Source organism: Python bivittatus, unplaced genomic scaffold, assembly GCF_059951505.1.
Source record: "Python bivittatus isolate LINGU-HERP-01145 unplaced genomic scaffold, Pbiv_v1 ctg000700_np1212, whole genome shotgun sequence".
NCBI lineage: Eukaryota > Metazoa > Chordata > Lepidosauria > Squamata > Pythonidae > Python > Python bivittatus.
In genome coordinates, this window is record NW_028277098.1 from 64,159,656 (window position 1) to 64,180,302 (window position 20,647).

General features: G+C 40.0%; 1 protein-coding gene across 4 annotated transcripts in view; it reads left to right on the forward strand.

Annotated features, from left to right (window-relative positions):
- Window positions 1–3,735: 3,735 nt before the first annotated feature.
- Window positions 3,736–20,647, forward strand: part of LOC103058528 (complement receptor type 1-like) — a 69,379-nt gene continuing 52,467 nt past the window's right edge. For all 4 annotated transcript variants that reach the window (XM_088154572.1, XM_088154574.1, XM_088154573.1 and 1 more), the window contains exons 1-4: window positions 3,736–3,873; window positions 9,873–10,058; window positions 12,972–13,163; window positions 17,838–17,937. In XM_088154572.1, the coding sequence (XP_088010698.1) occupies window positions 3,801–3,873; window positions 9,873–10,058; window positions 12,972–13,163; window positions 17,838–17,937 (551 nt within the window). In that variant the 5' untranslated portion in view covers window positions 3,736–3,800. The remainder of the gene's footprint in view (window positions 3,874–9,872; window positions 10,059–12,971; window positions 13,164–17,837; window positions 17,938–20,647) is intronic.

Here is a 20,647-nt window from a genome sequence, read left to right on the forward strand (position 1 = left end):
AGAAAACACCGTCAGGCTTTCAAGATTTTAATAGAAGAGAATGTATGTAGCTCAGGATTGAACTGTGGAGTCCTTGGAGTTTTCTGAGCTTGGTTGTTTTCTTGCAGACGCTTCGTACCCAACCAGTATGCTGAAGGACTCCATATTTCAAGATTCTGTTATGATAGCCTGTACCAGCATTCTTGTGGAGTCCATTTCCTGACTTGGTCTGCCTCGAATGGCTGACACCCTTTCCTTCTGCTGGTATCCAGCAATAATCTTTTTTTTTTTAATTTTAACTTGGTTAGGAATCTGTTCAGTTTGCCTGCTTCTTCTTCCTCTTCAATCCTCCTCTTGCTCTCCCACTCACCTATAGTTAATCTGATACAATTCTGCTGCAGCTATTAAAAGTTCTCTCCTCTCCTCTCCTCTCCTCTCCCTCCTGTGAGGTTCTGACTTTGCCGGTTTAATTGCATTCCTTGTTTTATTTCTTCCCACACTTTGTCTCTTCAGAGTGACAGTTGACCTCCAACTGCCATAAGAATCTTTCTCTTCAGCTGTGATCATTCCAGAGCTAACAGGGCCTCATGCATATAAGAGGCGTGCTCTGATCTCACTCCAACCTAGTCAGTTCAAAAAATAAGAGAAAGTGTGTTATTTACAGGGCTTTAGTGGTGGACACAGAGCACTTGCTTGGTACATAGGCCAACTTCTTCCTCTTTTTTAATTTTCAGAAATTAAATCCAAACAAGATGGAGGTGCTGTTAGTCAGTGGGAAACTGGAATTGAAAACTGAAGTTCAGCTGATTCTGGATGCAGCTGTACTTCTGAAAAAGCAAGTCCATAGTCTGGGAGTACATTTATCACACATTATAGGTGTGAATGATTGTGAGAAGGTAAAGTATATGTTTTGAAACCAAGGATCAGATACTATGGAGAGAGACACAAAGGCTGCTGCCTGCCTCATTGGTAAGTTTCCTGCTTTGTTGAGAAGAAAATTGAATTTATGGATTGTAACATGATGTTGTCCCCAGATGTTTTTTCAATTGTATTTTATTTTGAAAGAGGCACAGTGTGAAAGTAGGTATTATGGCAATCACATGCTGCCAATGGTTAATTTGTAAAGCAGCAAGTTCATCCCTTCCATCAGCCTGTATTGTTTTGGAGCTGAATAAGATCCCCAGCTTCCAGCACTCTCCCCACCCAGCCCTAGGTTTCTTTGAAAGGATTAGTGGAATATTTAGCCTAGGCCTGGAGCAGGCCCTTGAGCATAGTAACAACTTCACCATTACCATCACCCTCTTTTGTCCAGATCTACAATTAGAAGTGGCCTGCACTGCTTCTAAGCCTGGGTAAGGAGAGTAATATTATATTGTGCACTGCTTTTTATTTTAATGCCTGGGAGAGTCTCAGAATAATGTCATATGGAAGGATGGGGGATATCCAGTTACGGTAATTATGGGTAGAAGGAAAAATGGCATTAGAAGAGTAACGTATCACAAAAGAAGAAGAGAGAGGACACGGCTTATGCTTAACTCTTCTCATTATTCCCTTTCCAAGGTAGATTGTATTAACTAGATTATCTTACACTCTGGCCTTAAAGTGTTGGCTAAATACTTTGAAAGCAAAGTATTTGATCAAATTAATTATACTTAGACTCTGCCATTCTGATATTTGAATCTGTAAAAGTATCCAGGTCCCTCTCTGGCCATATTTCTTGGGATCAGTTCGTTTTTAAGGCCTATTGATGTCAACAAAGTGTTTGGAAAAGTTTGGCCAACCACATGTTCTATTGTCCTTTGCTCCTCATGGCTTATTACAGCTAGTAAAAAGAAGTGCTCACCTGAATTTCTGAAGTTATAAATTTCTCCCTTCTAGAAAGAATGGTTCCAGCCTCATTAAATGAAGCCACTGTGAGACCAATATATTTTATCCCCCGTGCTATTCAATATTTACATGAAACCACTGAGTGAATCATTTGATGTTTTAGAATGAAGTGTCATCAGTGTCTTCAGAACATTGGTGAAACCCAGCTCTATTTCTCCTTTTCTTCAGATTCAGTGAGGTAGAGGAAGTGCTAAATTAGTATTTGGCTGCAGTACTGGATTGGATAATAATCAAGAAACTAAAGTTCAGTTCAGACAAGACTGAACCAAGTGTTAGCAGATGGTTCATTAATCTAGGTTAGAGGTGTCCACTCTGTTCTGAAAGTTGCACATCCCTGAAAGGATCACATTTGCAGCTTGAAGGTGCTTCTGGATCAATTTACCACATTAGATGATAGATGCTTTCTGTGGCATGAAGTACAGTCCTTTTTATCAGCTAAGGGCCAGCTATGGCTCTACTCATATAGAAATAGTCTTGGCACTATAATCCATGCCCTGTTAACTTCTCGTTTATTATATATGGGATCATCCTTGAAGATGGTTCAGACATTTCAGTTAGTACAAAATATTGTAGCAAGAGTACTGACTGGAACTAGAAATATCATACCTGTTCCTTACAATCTCTGCTGGTTTCTGGTTAATTTTCAGTCCTAATTCAAGATGCTGGTATTAACCTATAAGGAATTATATTGTAAACCACATTGAAAATTTTAATGAGAAGTGGTATACAAACGCTTCAGGTAAATGCATAACTATATATATATATATATATTCCTATGGCTGGGTTATACTATAATAAATAGTCTTATAACAGATAGTCTACATGTGTTACATAGTGTTAGGAATGCTGTTAAGCTTTTAGATTGCTAAATGCAAAAATAAAGTTGCTTTGTTTGTTGAGCTTTGCAATCACTGAGCCATGCCTCAGACAATCAAACTAATATAACATTCACATTTTTAAAAATAGTGAAATAAAACCGCACCAACAAAAATATAGTGATTAAACAGGGAAAAAGAAAAGCTAAATACATGACAGTGATTAAATAAACTGTGATAACCCCCTGCGCCTGGAAAAGCCTAATTAACAGAGGGGGAAAAGATCCATATAACTACAGTTAACAAAATAAATTAATTCAATCCTTATGGTTATAATTAATTCTAAACCATATAGGAACATATTCCTAAGAAGTATATTTCATGTTTCTTAATGCCTAAATATACACTTTTAGAATACAGTGGCATGGAGATGTGAGGCAATCTTATGCAGCTGTAAAAGTAAGAACAAAGGAGGAGCCACTATCATTACTTCACATAAAAACTGGTAACAGTACTTTTTAGAAATCCAGAATACGGAATTTAGGCATTATATCTACCTAATGCTATAACCTTGGAATTAGTGTTCTTGTGGAAGGGGAGTAAAGCAGTCATGTACTTTGGAAAAAGCACTATTTAGGGCTAGAACATACAGTTTTAAGGTTTTGGGTTTTTTTAATAGATGATAAAGTCGGTAAGGATCCGTACCATGGATCGACGGATTTGGAGCTTGGCTCTGCTTTTTAGGTGGGGCAAAACAGTCGTTTGCAGATTTCCAAAAACGGGGAAGATGTAATGTGTGTTTGACACAACATACGCCTAGCAATGAACTGCGAATGCCGTACTGTCAGCTTGTTGGAGGGGACGAGGGCAAGAAGCGGAAGGAATAATAAAGAACGTTCAGCTTTCACAATATTTTGACCCACCCACCGCCCTGTTTCTCCGGCAGCTGGTTGCGGAGCAGCCCTTACCTAGCCTTCTCCTTTCCTCCGTGGGATTCGCTCTGACCTGTCTTTATTGCACACACCCCTACGGCGCCCGCCTCAGTTCCGCACCCTTTCCCGGCGCGTTTGGAGATTCATTCTTTGACGGGAAAAATCAAGCGGTTGGCGTTCCGCTGCGATGTTCGGGAACTTCTTCTCCCACCTGGGTCCGAGAATCTTGGTGCTTTTTTCACTGTTTTCCGGAATGCTGGGTAAGTAACTGGAAGGATGGGGGGCCCGCTGCGCCTCCTCGCTTGGCCAGCCCCTTGCTCTACAGTTAGCCAGCCAGTCCCTGTTGCTTTCCCATCCTCCAAATAATGGTTGTCCCGAAAAGGATTTCCGTGTTTATTGAGAGGAAGTTTCTCTTGCCTTCCAAACTAATCCTTAAAATATAATTGTAGGAGGAAGTCAATAACCACAATTATTACTTCGTATAAATATCAATAACAGTGCAAAGAAAAGAAAAGAAAAGAAAAGAAAAGAAAAGAAAAGAAAAAAGAAAATGCATTTTAAGTTCAGTGAAGCCAGTTATTAGTTCTGCCCAGGCAATGGTGTGAACTGTCAGGACACCACATATCAATTGTCAACCATGCTGCTGTCACATTTTAGATTTGATCTCACCCACAGCCTTTTTTACATTTGCTTCTACTTGATGTAAAGTGCTTCTGCCTGGAAAGCAACCATTTTCTAGGAAAAAATGGCAAAGTTGTGTATAACTTTGAGTTATTTTAGAACTGTCAATCACTCTTTCAATGCCCTGAACAAAATTCAGCTAAAGTTAGCTGCATCTGCTGCAGTTAGGGATTCTACACAGGCACAAAGGGGCCATTAACGTTTCAAACTATTCATGGTTAGGCTTATTAGAAAATTGAAACTGAAACTTTCCACACTAGCACTTTTATGCACACCTAGGGCATGCCTGTCTTTAGAATACTGTGTATAGTTCTTATTGCTGCATTTGGAAAGAATGTAATAGAGCCAAAAAACTGCAGAAGAGGGCATTCAAAATGAACTTTGGGACTCTATCTTTGAAAGAAAGTGACTGATGGAATCCATAATCAATGTGTCTAAAATCACACTTGTTCTATAGAGAATGGACAGGGAGAAGTTTTTCTTTTCTCTTGGATAGAGGTCACCCATGAAGCTGATTAGAAGGAGATTTAGAACAGAGAGTAGAAAGTCCTTTTTTCACAGAGTACATAATTAAGCTGTAGAATTCATTACCACAAGATGTGGTGATGGAGCTGCTAATTTGAATGGCTTTAAAAAGGGACAAGATGAATTCATAGAGGGCAGGCCTATCCAGACTATTAACCAATATTATCTCCAGGGTGGGACAGCATGCCTTGCCATATGAGTTGCAGGGGAACAACAACAGGAAAAATATATGTCACCATCTCCTCGTTATGAGCACTGCAGAAGCATCTAAACTAAGATGGACCTTGGCCTGATTCAGGAGGGCTATTGTAATGTTTTTATCAGACATTATGATAATACTGTAAAGGATGTGGGAGGAAGTTGGAAAAAAGTGCCTGATCACTTTGCAGGGGAAATTAAAGAAATGAAACTAGCCAAGGGTTACATTCTCCTGTACAGACTTCTTGTACATCAGAATACTTAAGAAATAGAGGTTAGGGACAGAAAACCAGAGCCCATCCTCTCTGCAGTGTTCTCCATTCAGGCAGATGTTGGAAGTGTTGGTCCTAGTATGAGTCCAAAAAGGAAGTCCAGGCTGTGCTCCAAACTTACCTTCCTATTTTATAATGATTAAGGGGGTAAATAAAGCCAACTCAGGTGAAACAAAATTTCATGGTACTCCAATTATCATGAAGTGACATAATTTCAAGGTACTCTAGGCATTGGCTCACTATTCAGCCTATGTGATGGAATGTCTAGCCAGCCATGAGAACACAAAGAAGGAAGGCCATTACAGAAAAGACTCCTTGGTCCAGGAGAGAGGGGAAGTGTGAGAAAGAGACTCATTGTAATTCCACCTTAATTATGATAGGTGCAAGTTGATTTAGAGAGTGACTTTGGGAAGCCTTCAAGATTCTGCTATAATACCCTACTAGCAATAAAGATTTCCAGAAATCCAAGTGGGTCTTATTACCTGAGTCTGATTGCCTCAATGGCCATGACAGCCAGCTTTATTGGCCTGATCTTACCTCATTGAGAAAACAATGATGCAGAGAAGTCTGAAAAGCCACAATCTCACAATATTTGGAGTGTCTTGGTAATGTTTTTTGGCTGAGAAAACTTAATGAGGGTATCATTTGACAACTCAGTGGCCAGCTGTGGGGCATGGCTGGCCAGAAGTAGTCTATGGCTAGAGGTTCTCATCCATCCCATAAGGTCTGCTTCTGAGAGAGGACTGATAATTCTTTATCAAAAAAATTCCACTAGTGTTAGACTAGTATTTGAAAGTACAAATAAAACTTTTATTTCAGTAATGATTTGGGTGGGATGGAGTGTTTGTTATTCCTGAATATTTGTTAAATTCAAATTTACATCATTCACATAAATTTACACCCTTTGCATATTAATGGCATGAAACAAATAATGGAAATTGATGGAAATAACATACATTTAAGTGAATATTTCCAGACACAAATGATGTCCATTACATCCAAAATCTAATAAATGGGTCCTGGTACTATACTGATGAAAAGGCATATTGTTCTTCCCTAATAGTTTTTCCTACTATTTCACATATCTAAATGAAAAGTTGTTGAATGTCAGCTCAAGTCACATATCTATTTCCAGAGTAATTTATCTTTCTTAGGTGTTATTTGCCTAGGATGACTTAGTGTAGCATTCTCCTCTCTTGCTCCCAATCAACACTGATTGGGATCATCCTTGGAGGAAGGAAGAGAACCAGTGCAAAACTGCTCCGCCCACTCCCAACTCCTTAAGTTGACACAAAAGGATACCATGGTCAATGGTATCAAAAGCACTGAGAGGTCAAGAAGAGCAAGGATGGATGCACTACCCCCATCCTGCTCCCACCAGAGATCATCCATGAGCGCGACCAATGCCCTTTTCCATCCCGAGTCCAGGCCTGAACCCTGACTGGAAGGGGTCCAGATAATCTGTTTCCTCCAGGATCCTCTGGAGCTGTAACGCCACCACCTTCTCAACCACCTTCCCTAAATAGGGGAGGTGGGAGACTGGACAAAAATTGTCCAGAATGGTGGGATCCAGTGATGGCTTCTTGAGGAGGAGATGCACCACTGCCTCTTTAAAGGCAGCTGGGAACACTCCCTCCCTCGAGAATGAATTCAACATTGCCTGGACCTACCCACATGTTACCTCCTGAGCAGTCTTAACCAGCCAGAAGGGATATGGATCTAGTCAGTAAGTGGTGGCATTGACCGTTTGGAGGACCCTGTCCACTTGCTCAAATTCAACAGGATCAAATTGTTCCCAGATAACAGGGTAAATCTGTACCCTGGGCATCTCTATAGACCATGCTGCACGCTTGGCATCCAACTGGGACTGGTTGTGAGTGATTTTATCCTCCAGATGCCCAGAAAACTTCTCTGTGGGGCCCTGTAAGTGGGCCACTGGGCTCCCCTTTCCCAAAAGGGGTTGGGTAATCTTAAACAGGGCTGCTGGGCAGCATTCTGCAGATGCAATAAGAGCAGAGAAATGTTGGCATTTCGCTGCTCTTACTGCCACAAGGTAGGCCTTAATCACGGCTCTAGCTTGTGTTCGGTCATGTTCAGTCCTCATTTTCCTCCAGTGGCACTCTAGACATCTCTTAATCCTTTTCAAGACCCTCAACTCCTCTGTGAACCATGGGAGTGGTTAGGGGAGTGGTTAATCAATGGGTTAGGAGAGGTCGCATGGGTGAGATCCCGTCCAAGGCCTTGGCTGCTTTCCTATTCCAGGCAGCGGCCAAGGCCTCCACTGCACTGTGCAGCAGACCCTCGGGTATAAGCCCCAGCTCATTTTGGAACCCAATTGGGTCCATCAGTCGCCATGGGCAGATCAGTTGAATAGGTCCCGCCTCCCTGCGGAAGGGAGTAGTATAGGAGAACCTCAAATTAGTTTTGTTTTTCACAAAAATAAAGTTTTTCTCCTAACTCTATCGTACTCCTATGACTACCATAGTCCTACTTCTAGTTCCTAATCTTTGTCCATATTTCTAATATCTTATTCACAATATGTTAAGTACATTTTCTTTATTTTTGCACACCTTTCAGTTCTTTTACCTTTATGCTTCCCAGGAGTGTTCCTTCCTGGCTCCCTTTGCAATTTCCACCATTCCTCTTTGGGCTTTTCCCACTTTTATAACAGCCAAGGTGACTTCTCTATTAGATTTAAGATTACAGTCCTGCAACTAGAACAAGATGGGTTCAGGCAACATCTGGAATCATTTCTCCATCACAATTTTTCTCACAAACACAAGTTAACTATCCAGCCGAAGCCACTTTTTATTTCAGTCTCATCACCTGACCCATAATTTCTTGATTCTTCTTCGGCAAAGAGTATTCCCCAAATTTGCGGATAGCCATATTTTCTCACTTCATATCTGTGCAGGATTGCCACCTTCTTCTTCCTATATCCTGTGACCTCCTGTGCAGGGACAAGCTTGTAAAGTTTTTCTTGTGAGACAAAGAGCTAATTTGACCACCTATTCCTCTTTGGGGCATTTCTGTGAAATCCCTATACAGGTAGTTCTCGTTTACCAACTGCCTTATTTAGCAACCACCTGCAGTTACAACAGTGATGAAAAAATAACTTTGCAACCAATTCTTGCATTGACATTTGCAGGTCTGTAAAGCAAAGGAAGGCTGAAGTAAGATCGTAAGCACAATCAGTTTCACTTAGTGACCATGTCACTTAATGACCAAGTTGCCAGTCCCAATTGTGGTCGCTAAATGAGGACTACCTGTACTTTTGAATATTGTAAAAATGCTTTGATGTCCTCTTTTTCAGTTAACTTGTGGAGTTTTATATGGCTAAATCTTCCAACCTCTCTACCCCAGGGGATGACTCAGTTGTTTGTGCACCTTCTCCAGAGGTCTGAGCTCCCTTTAGCAATAACACTCCCCCCGCCGCCTCGCCATCTCTGAATTCCTCTCTCCATACATCTCACTCTAACCTTTCCCTCTCCAGGTATTCACAACTTTCATTTTCTCTCCAGGATTCTCCTTTTCCTCATCCTTCCTTTTCATCACTCTCATATGGTCTTCGTGGTGTCTCATCATGGATTTCATAAGGTCAGCTCAGATTTCTGAGGGTACATCTTTGTTAGCTTCCTCCACACCACAGGTCTCCTTTCTCCTTTAATCTTTTCTCTATCCCAACAAACCACTTACCTTCTTCTTTCTCCTCATCTAAATCTCTGAGTATTGTAGGTTAGGATCTGGGATAATATACTGGCTATCACTTGTAACATTTGCGTACCCTAGGGCCCAAACTCTCTCTCCTCTTCCTTGTTAAGGTTCTTTTTTATATATTTATTTTTATCTTCACTAGTTTTCAGTTTACTTTAAATGCTACTGAGTTCACTTCAGTTGCTCTACTGACAGCTTCCCCCTTTTCCCCAGCTGAAAACCTCTACAGCCACATCACATTGGTATTGCAAGTACAGTGTTGGCTGCCAACCGGCTTTTGAGTGGAATTCGAAATGCTGGTTTTAAAGCCCTACATGACTTGAGTAAAGGGACTTTCAGTATCATCTTCTGCAGGTGAACTCACCTGCCCTGAATATTTATCCCAAGTGGGGAACCTTGGGGTACTTCAGTGTTGGGAGGTTAGATGTATAAGGGCCTAAAGGCAATGTGTTTCTGTAATGGCCCTACCTTAGGAAACAGTCTCCCATCAAGGTTCACGCTGGCCCTATGTTGGTATCATTTAGAAACACCCTGCAAACAGAGCTTTCTTTGCAAGGCATTTGAAGTTTAGGGGTTTTACTGTCCAGCACCATTGTTTCTTATTGTATTGCACTTTATTATCTTATGTATTATTATAATTTCTGTTTTATTGTGCTGATTTTATGACTGGAAACATAGATTGAAGCTGGCAGTATATAAAAGTAATAAAGAAATTCCATCTGAATTAAATATAACATTTTGCTTGAGTTCAACTGATATCAAATATGATTACATTGCATTCTGCTGATTATAGTCCATATAAACCAGTAGAAAATTTTGCAGTGCAAACTAGCTGTACGTTGACTGAAATGAATTTCTCTTTAATTTAGGTGACTGTGGACCTCCACCAGTATTGAAATATGCTAAGCCGTTTGATCCTATTACATCTAGCTACAAACCTTCTGAGTCAGTAACCTATGGATGTCTTCCTGGCTATAAAGAAGATCACAGCAAAAAGTACATTGTACATTGTCTTGCAGACTCAGAATGGGAACAGATAGAAGAGTTTTGTGAGCGTAAGTTGTTTTTGTCTTCCATATATTTTCCAGTTGCTTATTAAAAGGAGAAGTATTTAAGAATTATCTAATACTTAGGCTCTTTATTTATTTAATTACTTTATTTGTTAGACTTCTATGGGTACAGAGGTACATTTCCTGAATCCTGTTTCTCTCCCTCACTCCCCCACCTCCTCCCTCTCCCTCTCTTTTCTTTCTTTCTCTCATTTCCTCTCTCCTTCCTCTGCCACTTTCTCTTCCTCTTTCCACATCTCTCTTTCTCCCCTTATTTTGTCTTTCCTTCCCTTCCCACCCCTCTTCCCCCTTTTTATTTTTTAACCTCAGCTTTTGCTTGACACTGCCTGGCAGCTGCTCCTTCAGCCAGCCATCCTGCCTGCTTTTTCTCCTCCTTTTTTTGTCTCCCCCACCCTTGTTTCACTGATGCTAGAAAAAACAGTGCTTACCTCCCCACCAAAAAAGCATTTTTGGGGCAGGTTGATCTTGCAGATTAGCTTGAAATTTCAGAGGATGAGAAGAAAAGTGGAAAAAAGCAGAAAGGGCCCCCTCTTCCTCCTCCTTCCCGCTCCCCTATCACTCCGCAGGGAGAAGCCAGTTATCCTTCTAGCAGCAGCGGGGGCAGTAAATATGATGTTGGAAGCTCCCATATGGCAGAAGGGGATCCATACTGGGGTACCCATAGACCTGGACCCACCGGGCTTTCAGAAAAGCTGGCAGCACCAAGAGGGCCATTGCAGTTGAGGTCGGCCAATATTTTCTAAAGGTCCTCATACCTATATATTTTATATTCTTTTAAAAAAAAAAGGGGTTGGTGTAAACCTTGCTGTTTTCTGACTGCCGTGTTGTTTTCTTTTTCGTTATGTTCTTAGTAACTACAGACTGATAGATTTCTATCCTGTCCTATCTCCATGAGCTTAAGGTGGTAATTTATGAATTAGTGATGCTATCCCATTGGCATTCAATTATATCTTGATTATTTGATGTATATCCTAAATATTACAATAAATGTATAGCAGTATAATAAGTGAAGATGTAGAAAAAAGCCCTGCAAAGGATATATCTCTATGCATTTATTTCCTAATTATTGGGATGCATGCAACATAATGTTAGCTTGCAAAGCAATCTCTAAATTAGAGATACTAGCCTGTAAAGCAAGATGAGAGGATGCTTGGCATAAAACTGGACTTTTGTTGTGCTTATCACATATTAGTCACAATGCCTAACATTCACATGCCATTACCTTTAGCAGGGCATGCTACATGTGACAGGGGTACAACTATGGCTGGTAACCTAGCTTACTCTTTCTTGTTTTGTTTTGTTTTTTACTGAAAATATATGAAAGCCTCAGCTGTCCAAAGTCACGATGGGCAAAACACATTTGTGGTCCTATCAGCTGATGACTATGGTACATGGAAGAGCATAACTTGGAAATTAAGATGACTAAATGATAAAGACAATTAATTAAAAAATAAAGTGAAAGAGAGAAAAATAGGCACATAGGTAGTCCTTGAGTTATGACTGCAGTTGGGACTGGGATTGTCATGTGACCGCATCACTTAGTGATGGTAACCCTAGACATTTTTAAGTGGTTAAGTGGGAAGCGGAGAGAGTCCCAGGTAAGGAGGTAAGGAGTGAGGGGTGCCTCAGGGGGAGTGAGGGAGGCCCTGGGAGGCCTGGTGCAGGCCATGTGCAAGTCAGAGAGGGGTGCTCGGTGTGGTGCAAGCTCAGGAAGGCCAGAGAATGAGGGCACGGGGTACATGTGATCACAAGGAGGCAGGGGAAAGAGGGCATGGGGTGCATGCAGTCACAGAGAGGCTGTGGAAAGAGGGTGTGAGGTACATGCATGCATGTGTGTGATCGCAGGGAGGCCAAGGAAAGAGGATTAAAAATAGATTTTATTAATATTGAAGCAAAGTCATATACCCATGTGGTATCTGTTGAAACACCAAGCCAAAATACAAAGGTAGGAAAAATAATTAAATAAGAAAAAAGAAGTGATACTAAAAGTCATCAAATATAGTGTAGCAGATTCTTCACTCCACCCATGCAGATTAATAAACGATCCAGGTAATTGTTATTGTTAATATTAGATGAACCAATGTAATATTATGGGGAATGAGAAAACAGTTATACTGATTAACCTATTTAAATATATCATCCTTAAATGAAAGTGGTGGGGGGAGAGAAAAAAGAGGGAAAAGCAAGGGGGAAAAAGAGAGGGAGACTGAAGGAGAGAAGAAGAGGAGGAGCTGTGACAAAAAACTGCAATCTTTCCCTGTAGTCAAGGTCATAGGGGTACAACAAACAACATGTAATTAAGAGCCAAATATGAAAATAGCGTAACAGCTGAATCCTAATAATAGCAAAGCATGAAGAAAATAACAATTCTTTCTCTAAAAGAACTTCCAATAGGGTCATAAAAAGGTAATATATTTTTCAGCTTCCACATGTTTATAAACTCCATTCTAAATGCTATTTGATAGTTTCCAAACACAGATGGTATGAACCTGATAAAATATTAAAGTCCCTTCTTGAACAATATTTCTTCCTGTTTTGGACATCTTTCTATCTTACTTTTTTTTAATCTCCTTTCAATGTTTGCATTGTGATTCATTGTTCACCATTTTTTCAACCACATTCCCCTGGCCTAGTGTCATTCTATGTAGTCACCTGGTTGAGGCAATCAAAATCAGAATGGAGCAAGAAATGAATCTTCATTTCTTGGGCTTCATATTGTTGCCAGGAGAAGGTTAAATATAGCAGCTATTGACCTGTATGCCCTTTCTCCTATCAGTTGTCAACACATAATAAACATACATAATACATAATACTTTTAACATGTTTTTTTAAAAAGCCTTTCTTTTGTAAGCCTTCCTGACATAGTATTTCACTACTTCTGTCTGCTTTTGTTCACAGGTGGCTGTGAGACTCCACAAGAGACCAGATTTACTGTAGTGGATCAAGATTATATTTTGTTCTATCCTGTGGGATCAGTTGTGAACCATGTTTGCCACCGAGGTGCTGAGCACATCCCTGGTCATCCCAAAAGGCCCGCTACTACTTGTCTTTCGAATTACACCTGGTCACCAGTCCCAGTTTTTTGTAAAGGTCAGGATCTTCTATTGCAATTACCTTCAAAACTGCATTGAACTATTGCTGTTTTATTTGGTAATAATTTTACAAAAATATGATCCTAAAAAGGTAACTGATATATGCAATTAATTAATTAATTACTTTTACAATAGTGCTGAATTCCTGAATTATACTTTTGAGGATCTTAAAAGACTAACAGATACACCATGGTTTTAGTTTGGTTGATATTATCTGAAGCTTTATTGGCATCTTTATTTTTTTGTTTTATATTTAAATTATTTGCTGTTTTGGGAAACTGCTTATGGATTGGCCTTGCATGTAGTTATATCACATCTCTTTCATCTCAGAGAATACTGCTGGATATTGGCTAAAGTCTGATCCTTCTTTTATTAAGTATCTATTCAGATTTATTATTTTATTTCTGCTGGAAACCTGGGCACTAGGAGACTTGAGGATCGATGGTTATGACTCATGTTTGAATAATGGCTCCCATAGTGAAAAAGGGGAATCTAGGGGTGATCTAAGATGGTTGATTATATTCATCCTCAAGCAGAAGTAATTGAGACAACATTTTCTGCTTATTGGGTGCTGGTGATGCTTATGAAATGGAAACACTTCAGTTTGATACTCATTAATTTATAGCTCACCCCATAATGTCTGAATTTATAGTCCAAACTAGGCCAACTGCCTAGTTTTACCTTTCTCTGGATATGTGAGATCAATAATTTTATTTATTTATTTATTTATTTACTTTATTATTCCAATGAATATAGCTAACCCATCTCATATATATGACTCTGAGTGGCTTATAAACAATTAAAACAACACAATTAGACAATACAACAAAAACAATACAAAGCAATACAAAAGCATATAAAAACCATCATAAAGAAATCATAAAATTCATAGCCAACATAATCACATCTAAAAATACCATTCAATTCAACTACTGTGTTGGCTTTGCCACATTTCGTGGTCCCCATGCCTGTTGGCAAAACCATGTCTTCAGTCTTTTGAAAGGCCAGCAGAGTTGGGTCCAATCTGATCTCTGGGGGGATGATGTTCCAAACTTTCCCCCTTGGCCCTGCCAGATGATGCTCCCTAGCTGACAGGACTCAGAGCCTGCTGGATCTGATGGGATGGGCAGATGTGATTGGAGGGAGGCGGTCCCTCAAATAACCTGGTCCTATGCCATGTAGGGCTTTATAGGTCATTACCAGCACCTTGAATTGGACTCGAAGCAGACTGGCAGCCAATATAGCTTGTGGAGCAGGGTTGTAACGTGTGCTGATCATGGAGTGCACATAACTGCTCGTGCAGCTGCATTTTGCATCAGATGAAGCTTCTGAATACTCTTTAATGAAAGCCCCATGTAGAGCATGTTGCAGCAACCCATACCAGAGGTGACTGAAGTTAACAGGGCCTCCAACTCCATGGAGTTATGCAAAGGTCCTCCTTGCCACGGTTGCCACCTGCTCTTCAAACAGGAGCTGTGACTCCAGAAGGACCCAAAAATTGCACACAGGTTCAGTTTGGGGTAGTGCACCCCATCCAGAACAAGAGACGAAAAGTCCCCAGAACCAAGGGGTCCCAATACCCAAAGCCACTCAGTCTTGCTGGGGTTGAGTTGAAGCCTGTTCTCCATCCGGTTGCCCACAGCCTCCAGACACTGAGATTTTAGCTTTAAATGGTTATATTTATCATCAGAGCTGTCCCCAGATAACAATGCATTGTTCCCAAATATCCTTGAATTCTTCCAAAGTTAAAGTATTTTGCTCCATTCTGTATTAGTGGGTCTCTTCCCTTTTAATTATGATCTTTAGTTCTTTCTCATTCCCTCTAGTGTTCAACCTTCAAAGTCCCATCTTACCATGTTTTTTTTCCTAATCAGCAGCATTTTCCCATGGGAAGGATTCTTGCAATTAATTTCAAAATCTTGTTTCAAATCCATCTGGCTCCTTAGTCCATTTATAACTTTCCAAAATCAATGTTCTAATCACCCTTTTGCTGTTTACTCCAAAATAATTTTTTTTAAGTCCTTAAACTTGCATAAAACTTCTTTTGCCAAGGGTTAAAGGAAACTCACCCAGGTGATGAAACATTTTGTGATATCCAAAAAACCATTAACAAGCAATTTCCAGAAGTGATTAAGAAAGGAAGTATGTGAACCCAGTGTCCTTTTGAAGGCATTGACTGTGGCTTGGGCAAAGATGGTGATCCCTCAGCTTCCAGAGCTCTTAATCTGGGGGAGTCCACTGTTTTATAGTCTCCTCATGGGGACCTGCTGTTTGGAGTGTATGTGAGAGGAATTGTCTGGAGAGGAATTCTGAGAGGCTGGTCCATACGCCGGCTCCTCATTCCACCATGCTTGTTGGCTCCACTCTCAGCGGAGCCATCTTTGGTTTGCCATTGTTTCCTCAGAAGTCCAGAGCTGCCCCCATATAAGGATGATGCTTCAGGCATATTAATGCATTCCTTTAGAGCAATGTTTATCAATCTCAGTTACCTTAAGATGCATGGACTTCAACTCCCAGAATTCCCCAGCCAGCATCAACCTGGAATGTTACCATTTTAACTGCATCCAATATATTTTAATACTGCTGCCATCTACTAGATTTAATAATTCCCCTTTTAGTGAACACATTTACCTTCTTGGTTCCTGAATTGTTGAAAAAGTTGGCTATCTTGAATTTTCCTATCTTGTAATTTTTTTAGGAAAAAAAATAAATGAAACAAAAAGAGTAAAGGAATAAAATCAGAGGAAAAAATAAAGGATTACAAATGTGATAATGTTTTCAATATTTCAATAAGTGATTGAAGTTACCTGATATATTATATAATTTAAAAACTGAATATCACTATTAAACTCTACACAGAATACGAATATTGGAAGCAACAGACAGCACAATATAAATCATATAGTAAAATTATAAACTGTGATAAATTCTTTTTTTTAAGAGAAAAAAGTGACACTATACCAAAAAGGAAAAAAGAAAAATCACTAAAAACGTTTATTGAAAGCTACTTCCCTATATTATTATTATTATTATTATTATTATTATTATTATTATTATTGGTAGTCTTCAGGTTACAACAGCAATTGGGATCAGGATTGCCATCGCTAAGCGATGCAATTATAAAGTGTGACATCACACGACTGCTTCGCTTAACAACAACAATCCCGACAGTCCCAGTTGTCACTGTAACCTCAAGACATGCAGGTCATTAAGCTGGAAGTGGGGAGCCCCAGGTAAAGCGTGGGGTGCCATGGGAAGAGTGCCATGGGGGGGTAGGGGAGGCCGGGGGAGGTCCTGGGAGGCCTGGCATAGGCCATGTGCGAGTTGGGGGAGGCCAGGAGAGGGGGATGCTGCAGCATGGGTACAGGGAGGTTGGGGGGTGGATCACACAGTGCGGGCACAGGGAGGCCAGGGGAACTTACCAGAGCAACTTGCAACCTTCCCTGCTGCCTTGCCAATTGACTTTGCTTGTGGGAAGCTGGCAGGGAAGCATCCTAAGCATGAGCCGGTTGCCAAGCGCCCAAACCACGATCACGTCACTGCAGGGATTGCATGTCGGCTGGAACTTTGAAGACGAGTCATAAGTACCACTAGCTCAGCACTATCGCAACTTCAAACAGTCGCTGAACGAGTGGTCAGTAAACGAGGACTACCCTCATTATTATTATTATTTTAAATGCATTATAGCTACCCACTCCCATTGACTCTGGGTGGCTTACAGATACAAATACAAAATAATAAAAGCAGTTAAAAACATAAAACCTCATAGGCAGGCCTCACAAAAATAATCTCAACAGTAAGAAATCAAACCAAACTAAGGCTCCCACAAAACCATCAACCCCAGTCCTGAGGTCAAAGCCTGGCTTTAAGTGCTTTTCTGAACTCCAGGAGAGACAGCACTGTCCATATCTCGAGGGATGCTGTTCCAGAGGGTGGGGGCCACAACAAGCTTCCTTAGTCCCACAAGATGACAACATTTAATAGAAGGAACCTGGAGAGTACCCACTCCATCAGAACTTACCGGGCAGGCACAAATAGTTGGAGATACCCTGATTATTAATTGGAATCAATATATTTAGAAGTGTTTCTGATTTCTGTTTGGGTCCTTTCATATATTTTGTTTAGTTTTTACTCCTCAGGAACCATATTCTAACCTATATTGCATTTTTATGGAGATATATGAAACAATTTGATTTCACTTCTTTTACTATCCTTTCTGGGCATCCAGATGACTTTTATGTTTCTTAACTTTTATCAGATAAGCAGACTATTATTATTTGCAAGATAGCCATTATCTATCTGCTAAGTAATAAAGCTCACTAATATATTATTATGGATTCATCAATCTTCTGTAAGCAGGTTGTATATTCTGAAACTGCACCTCATAATTTTATTCAGTGGTATCTGTGTTGCTGGTCTGGAGCCATAATAAAGTTACTTACTATCTAATGCTGAGCATTTTTCAGGGCATTAATTTTAGTTGATTATATTAAATTACATTATATAAATTAACTTGCGTTTCCACTATGACTATTCTCACAAGTCTGCTAGAGGACTGGTTTCTTAGAAGGAAGAACATTTATAAGCTTTCTTTGTGACTGATTGAAATTGTCTATTAATGCCATATATACAGAATCATAGAATACTAATTCTCAACATTGTTTTCTATTAGGGAAATCATGTGGTGATCCAGGAAAACCAGAAAATGGTGACCGTATTATTCTAATGGATTTCCTGCTAAGAGCAAAAGTAAATTTCATCTGTAACGAAGGGTGCGTGTTGAGTTGGCTGCCTTAGCAAAGTCTAATTATGATACAGGTAGTCGTCGACTTATGACGGCAATTGGGACTAGAATTTCAGTTGCTAAGTGATACAGTCGTAAAGCAGCGAGGCTCAGGAAGGGTGTGCAGGGGTGCATGAATAGGTGTGGCAAGGGTCGGGGAGGCTGCATGGGCATGGGTGAGTGGCTGGTGTGGCACAAGCACAGAGTAGCTGGGGGAGGGTACACAGATGGGGGAGACTTACCCCAGCAACTTGCAACCTTCCCTGCCAGCTTCCCCATTTACTTTCTGGGGAAGCTGGCAGGGAAGCTTACAAATGGCAATCATGTGATCGCAGGCACCATAACTTGCTGTAAGTGCAAGCTGGTTGCCAAACGCCTAGATCGCAATCACATGACCATGGGGGTGCTGGGACAGCCAGAACTTTGAGGACTGGTCGTAACCACCATTTGTTCAGCAATGATGTAACTTCGAACAGTTGCTGAATGAATGGTCATAAGTCAGGGACTACCTGTATAAAATATGAGGGTTTGATCTTCATTTAGTTCTGCCTAAGATAGACTCACTGAAGTCAGTGAGATGGAGAACAGTATAAATTAGCTGCCTGAAATTTTTAAAATCCAAAATTTAGGCAAAAGGTTGATAACAAAGATGCCAGGAAAACTGGGCCCTTTTTTACGTGTACTCTAAGAAAATCCCAAAGAATCCTTATTTACTGATTTATATTTTATCACTGTCAGATGAAAGAGATTAATCAGGGTTACACTGAATTGTGAGGAAATTATTGAGGACCAATTATTTTTTAAGATATTTCTGCTTCCTTCAAAATAGTAAATGTATAAGGATATACCAAGAAAATGAATGTTCCACTTTTTCATGATTCGTTTTCCAATGCTTACTCTTCTGTGGATAAGAACTTTTATAATGGAGTTGGACCTTCTTTGCCACTTATGCAAAATACTAGATTTCTTCTTAACAATGTAAGCAAATATGCAAAAGAAAGAAGGAAGGAAGGAAGGAAGGAAGGAAGGAAGGAAGGAAGGAAGGAAGGAAGGAAGGAAGGAAGGAAGGAAGGAAGGAAGGAAAACAGGGGGTCTACCTGGTAACCCTCTCTGCTTGAATGATCTTCAGGTCTCCCAATGGTGCACCATCACTGCTGTAATTGAGACATCCTCTTCTCTTTCTTCCACCTTTCCCAGAAATACGAACTTCTCAAGAGAGTTGTGTTTTGACATCATACGTCCAAAATGTTGTAATCTGATTCATAGTTTGGTTAGAATCTTTATTATTCTGCTGCTGCTTGCCATATTTCAGTAGATATTCCATCAATTCCTGTAGCTTTCTGACTTGGTAATGACTGGAGTTCTGATCTAGCTTAATCTTCTAATACTAGAGGTTCCTATACATAGGGAATATCCTCTAATGTATCTTGAATGTTGACATCCCTACCCTATAGAATTTTAATACACTCCTTCCATCTTTCTTTGATCTTCTTTGAATCAGTTGGTATCTGTCCATTGGCATCCTTTAGCATACCAATTTGAGATTGGAACCACCTTTTGATTTGAGAGACCTTTGGAAAATTTTCCTTGTTTTTCCATGTCCGTTTCCATCATCAGTGTCTTTACATATTTCATTGTAATACAGCTTTTTGTCTTGTCTAACAGTCTCCAAAATTTGTTAAGTTCCTTCCTCAAATCTTTGTGGGTTTTTTTTTTTTTTTTTTGGCTTTGTCTTTTCATCTTGGCAATTTCCATCATTTGTTCTGACATCCAGCTTGCTTTCTCCTCTTTCTTGGTCTTTGGCTTTCTCTTTTCACATTCATTCCTAACAGTTTCTTTGATTACATTCTACAGTTCCTCTGGTTCCCTTCAAAGAGAGGATGATGATGATGATGAAGATGATCATGATCATGATTTTATATGCTTCCCAATTCCCAGTGACTCTGGGCAGTTTACAATTTGCTAAAAACATTTAAAAACAAGAAAACAACACAAAACAAAAAAGGAACAAAAATGGTAGAGATAACAAACCTGGATGGGAACAAAGAAAAGAAGAAAAGGTGGCTTCAGTTATATTTGCCAAACATTTCAAAGCAATTCCTGATGTTCTTCTTGAGAGCATCATACTAGTATATTGGAAACTTGTTGGCTTTATTCTTCTACTTCAGCTTTACTTGAAATTTGCACATGAGCAGTTTGTAATTTATTCCACAGTTAGCTCCTGGCCACTCCTGGCTGTTACAATTAAGCTCTTCAACCTCCTTGTATCAATACTGTAGTCCATTTGATTTCTGAGTGCTCCATCTCTTGATGTCCATGTATATAAGGATTGCTTTGGTTATTTGAAGAATATGTTAGCAATGAAGAAATCACTGGATTGGCAGAAATTCTCTTGCTTCATTTCTGTTTCCTAGGCTATACAGTGCAATTACATTTTCTTCCTTACTACCTCCAGCTTAGGTATTCCTGTCTCCAACTATAAGTAGCACATCTTGCTTGCATGTGCAAGCTTGCAACTTTTTTTTTTCTGCATCAGTGGTTGGAGCATATTATTATATTAAAGAGTTGTCTATTAAAGCTATTTGATACTATTCTGTTGTTGACTGGACTGTACCTAAAGTACTGTTTTTGCTACATCTTTCTTGACTGCGAAAACAACACCATTCCTGGTTTTTCAAGTCTGAGTGGTAAACAGAATG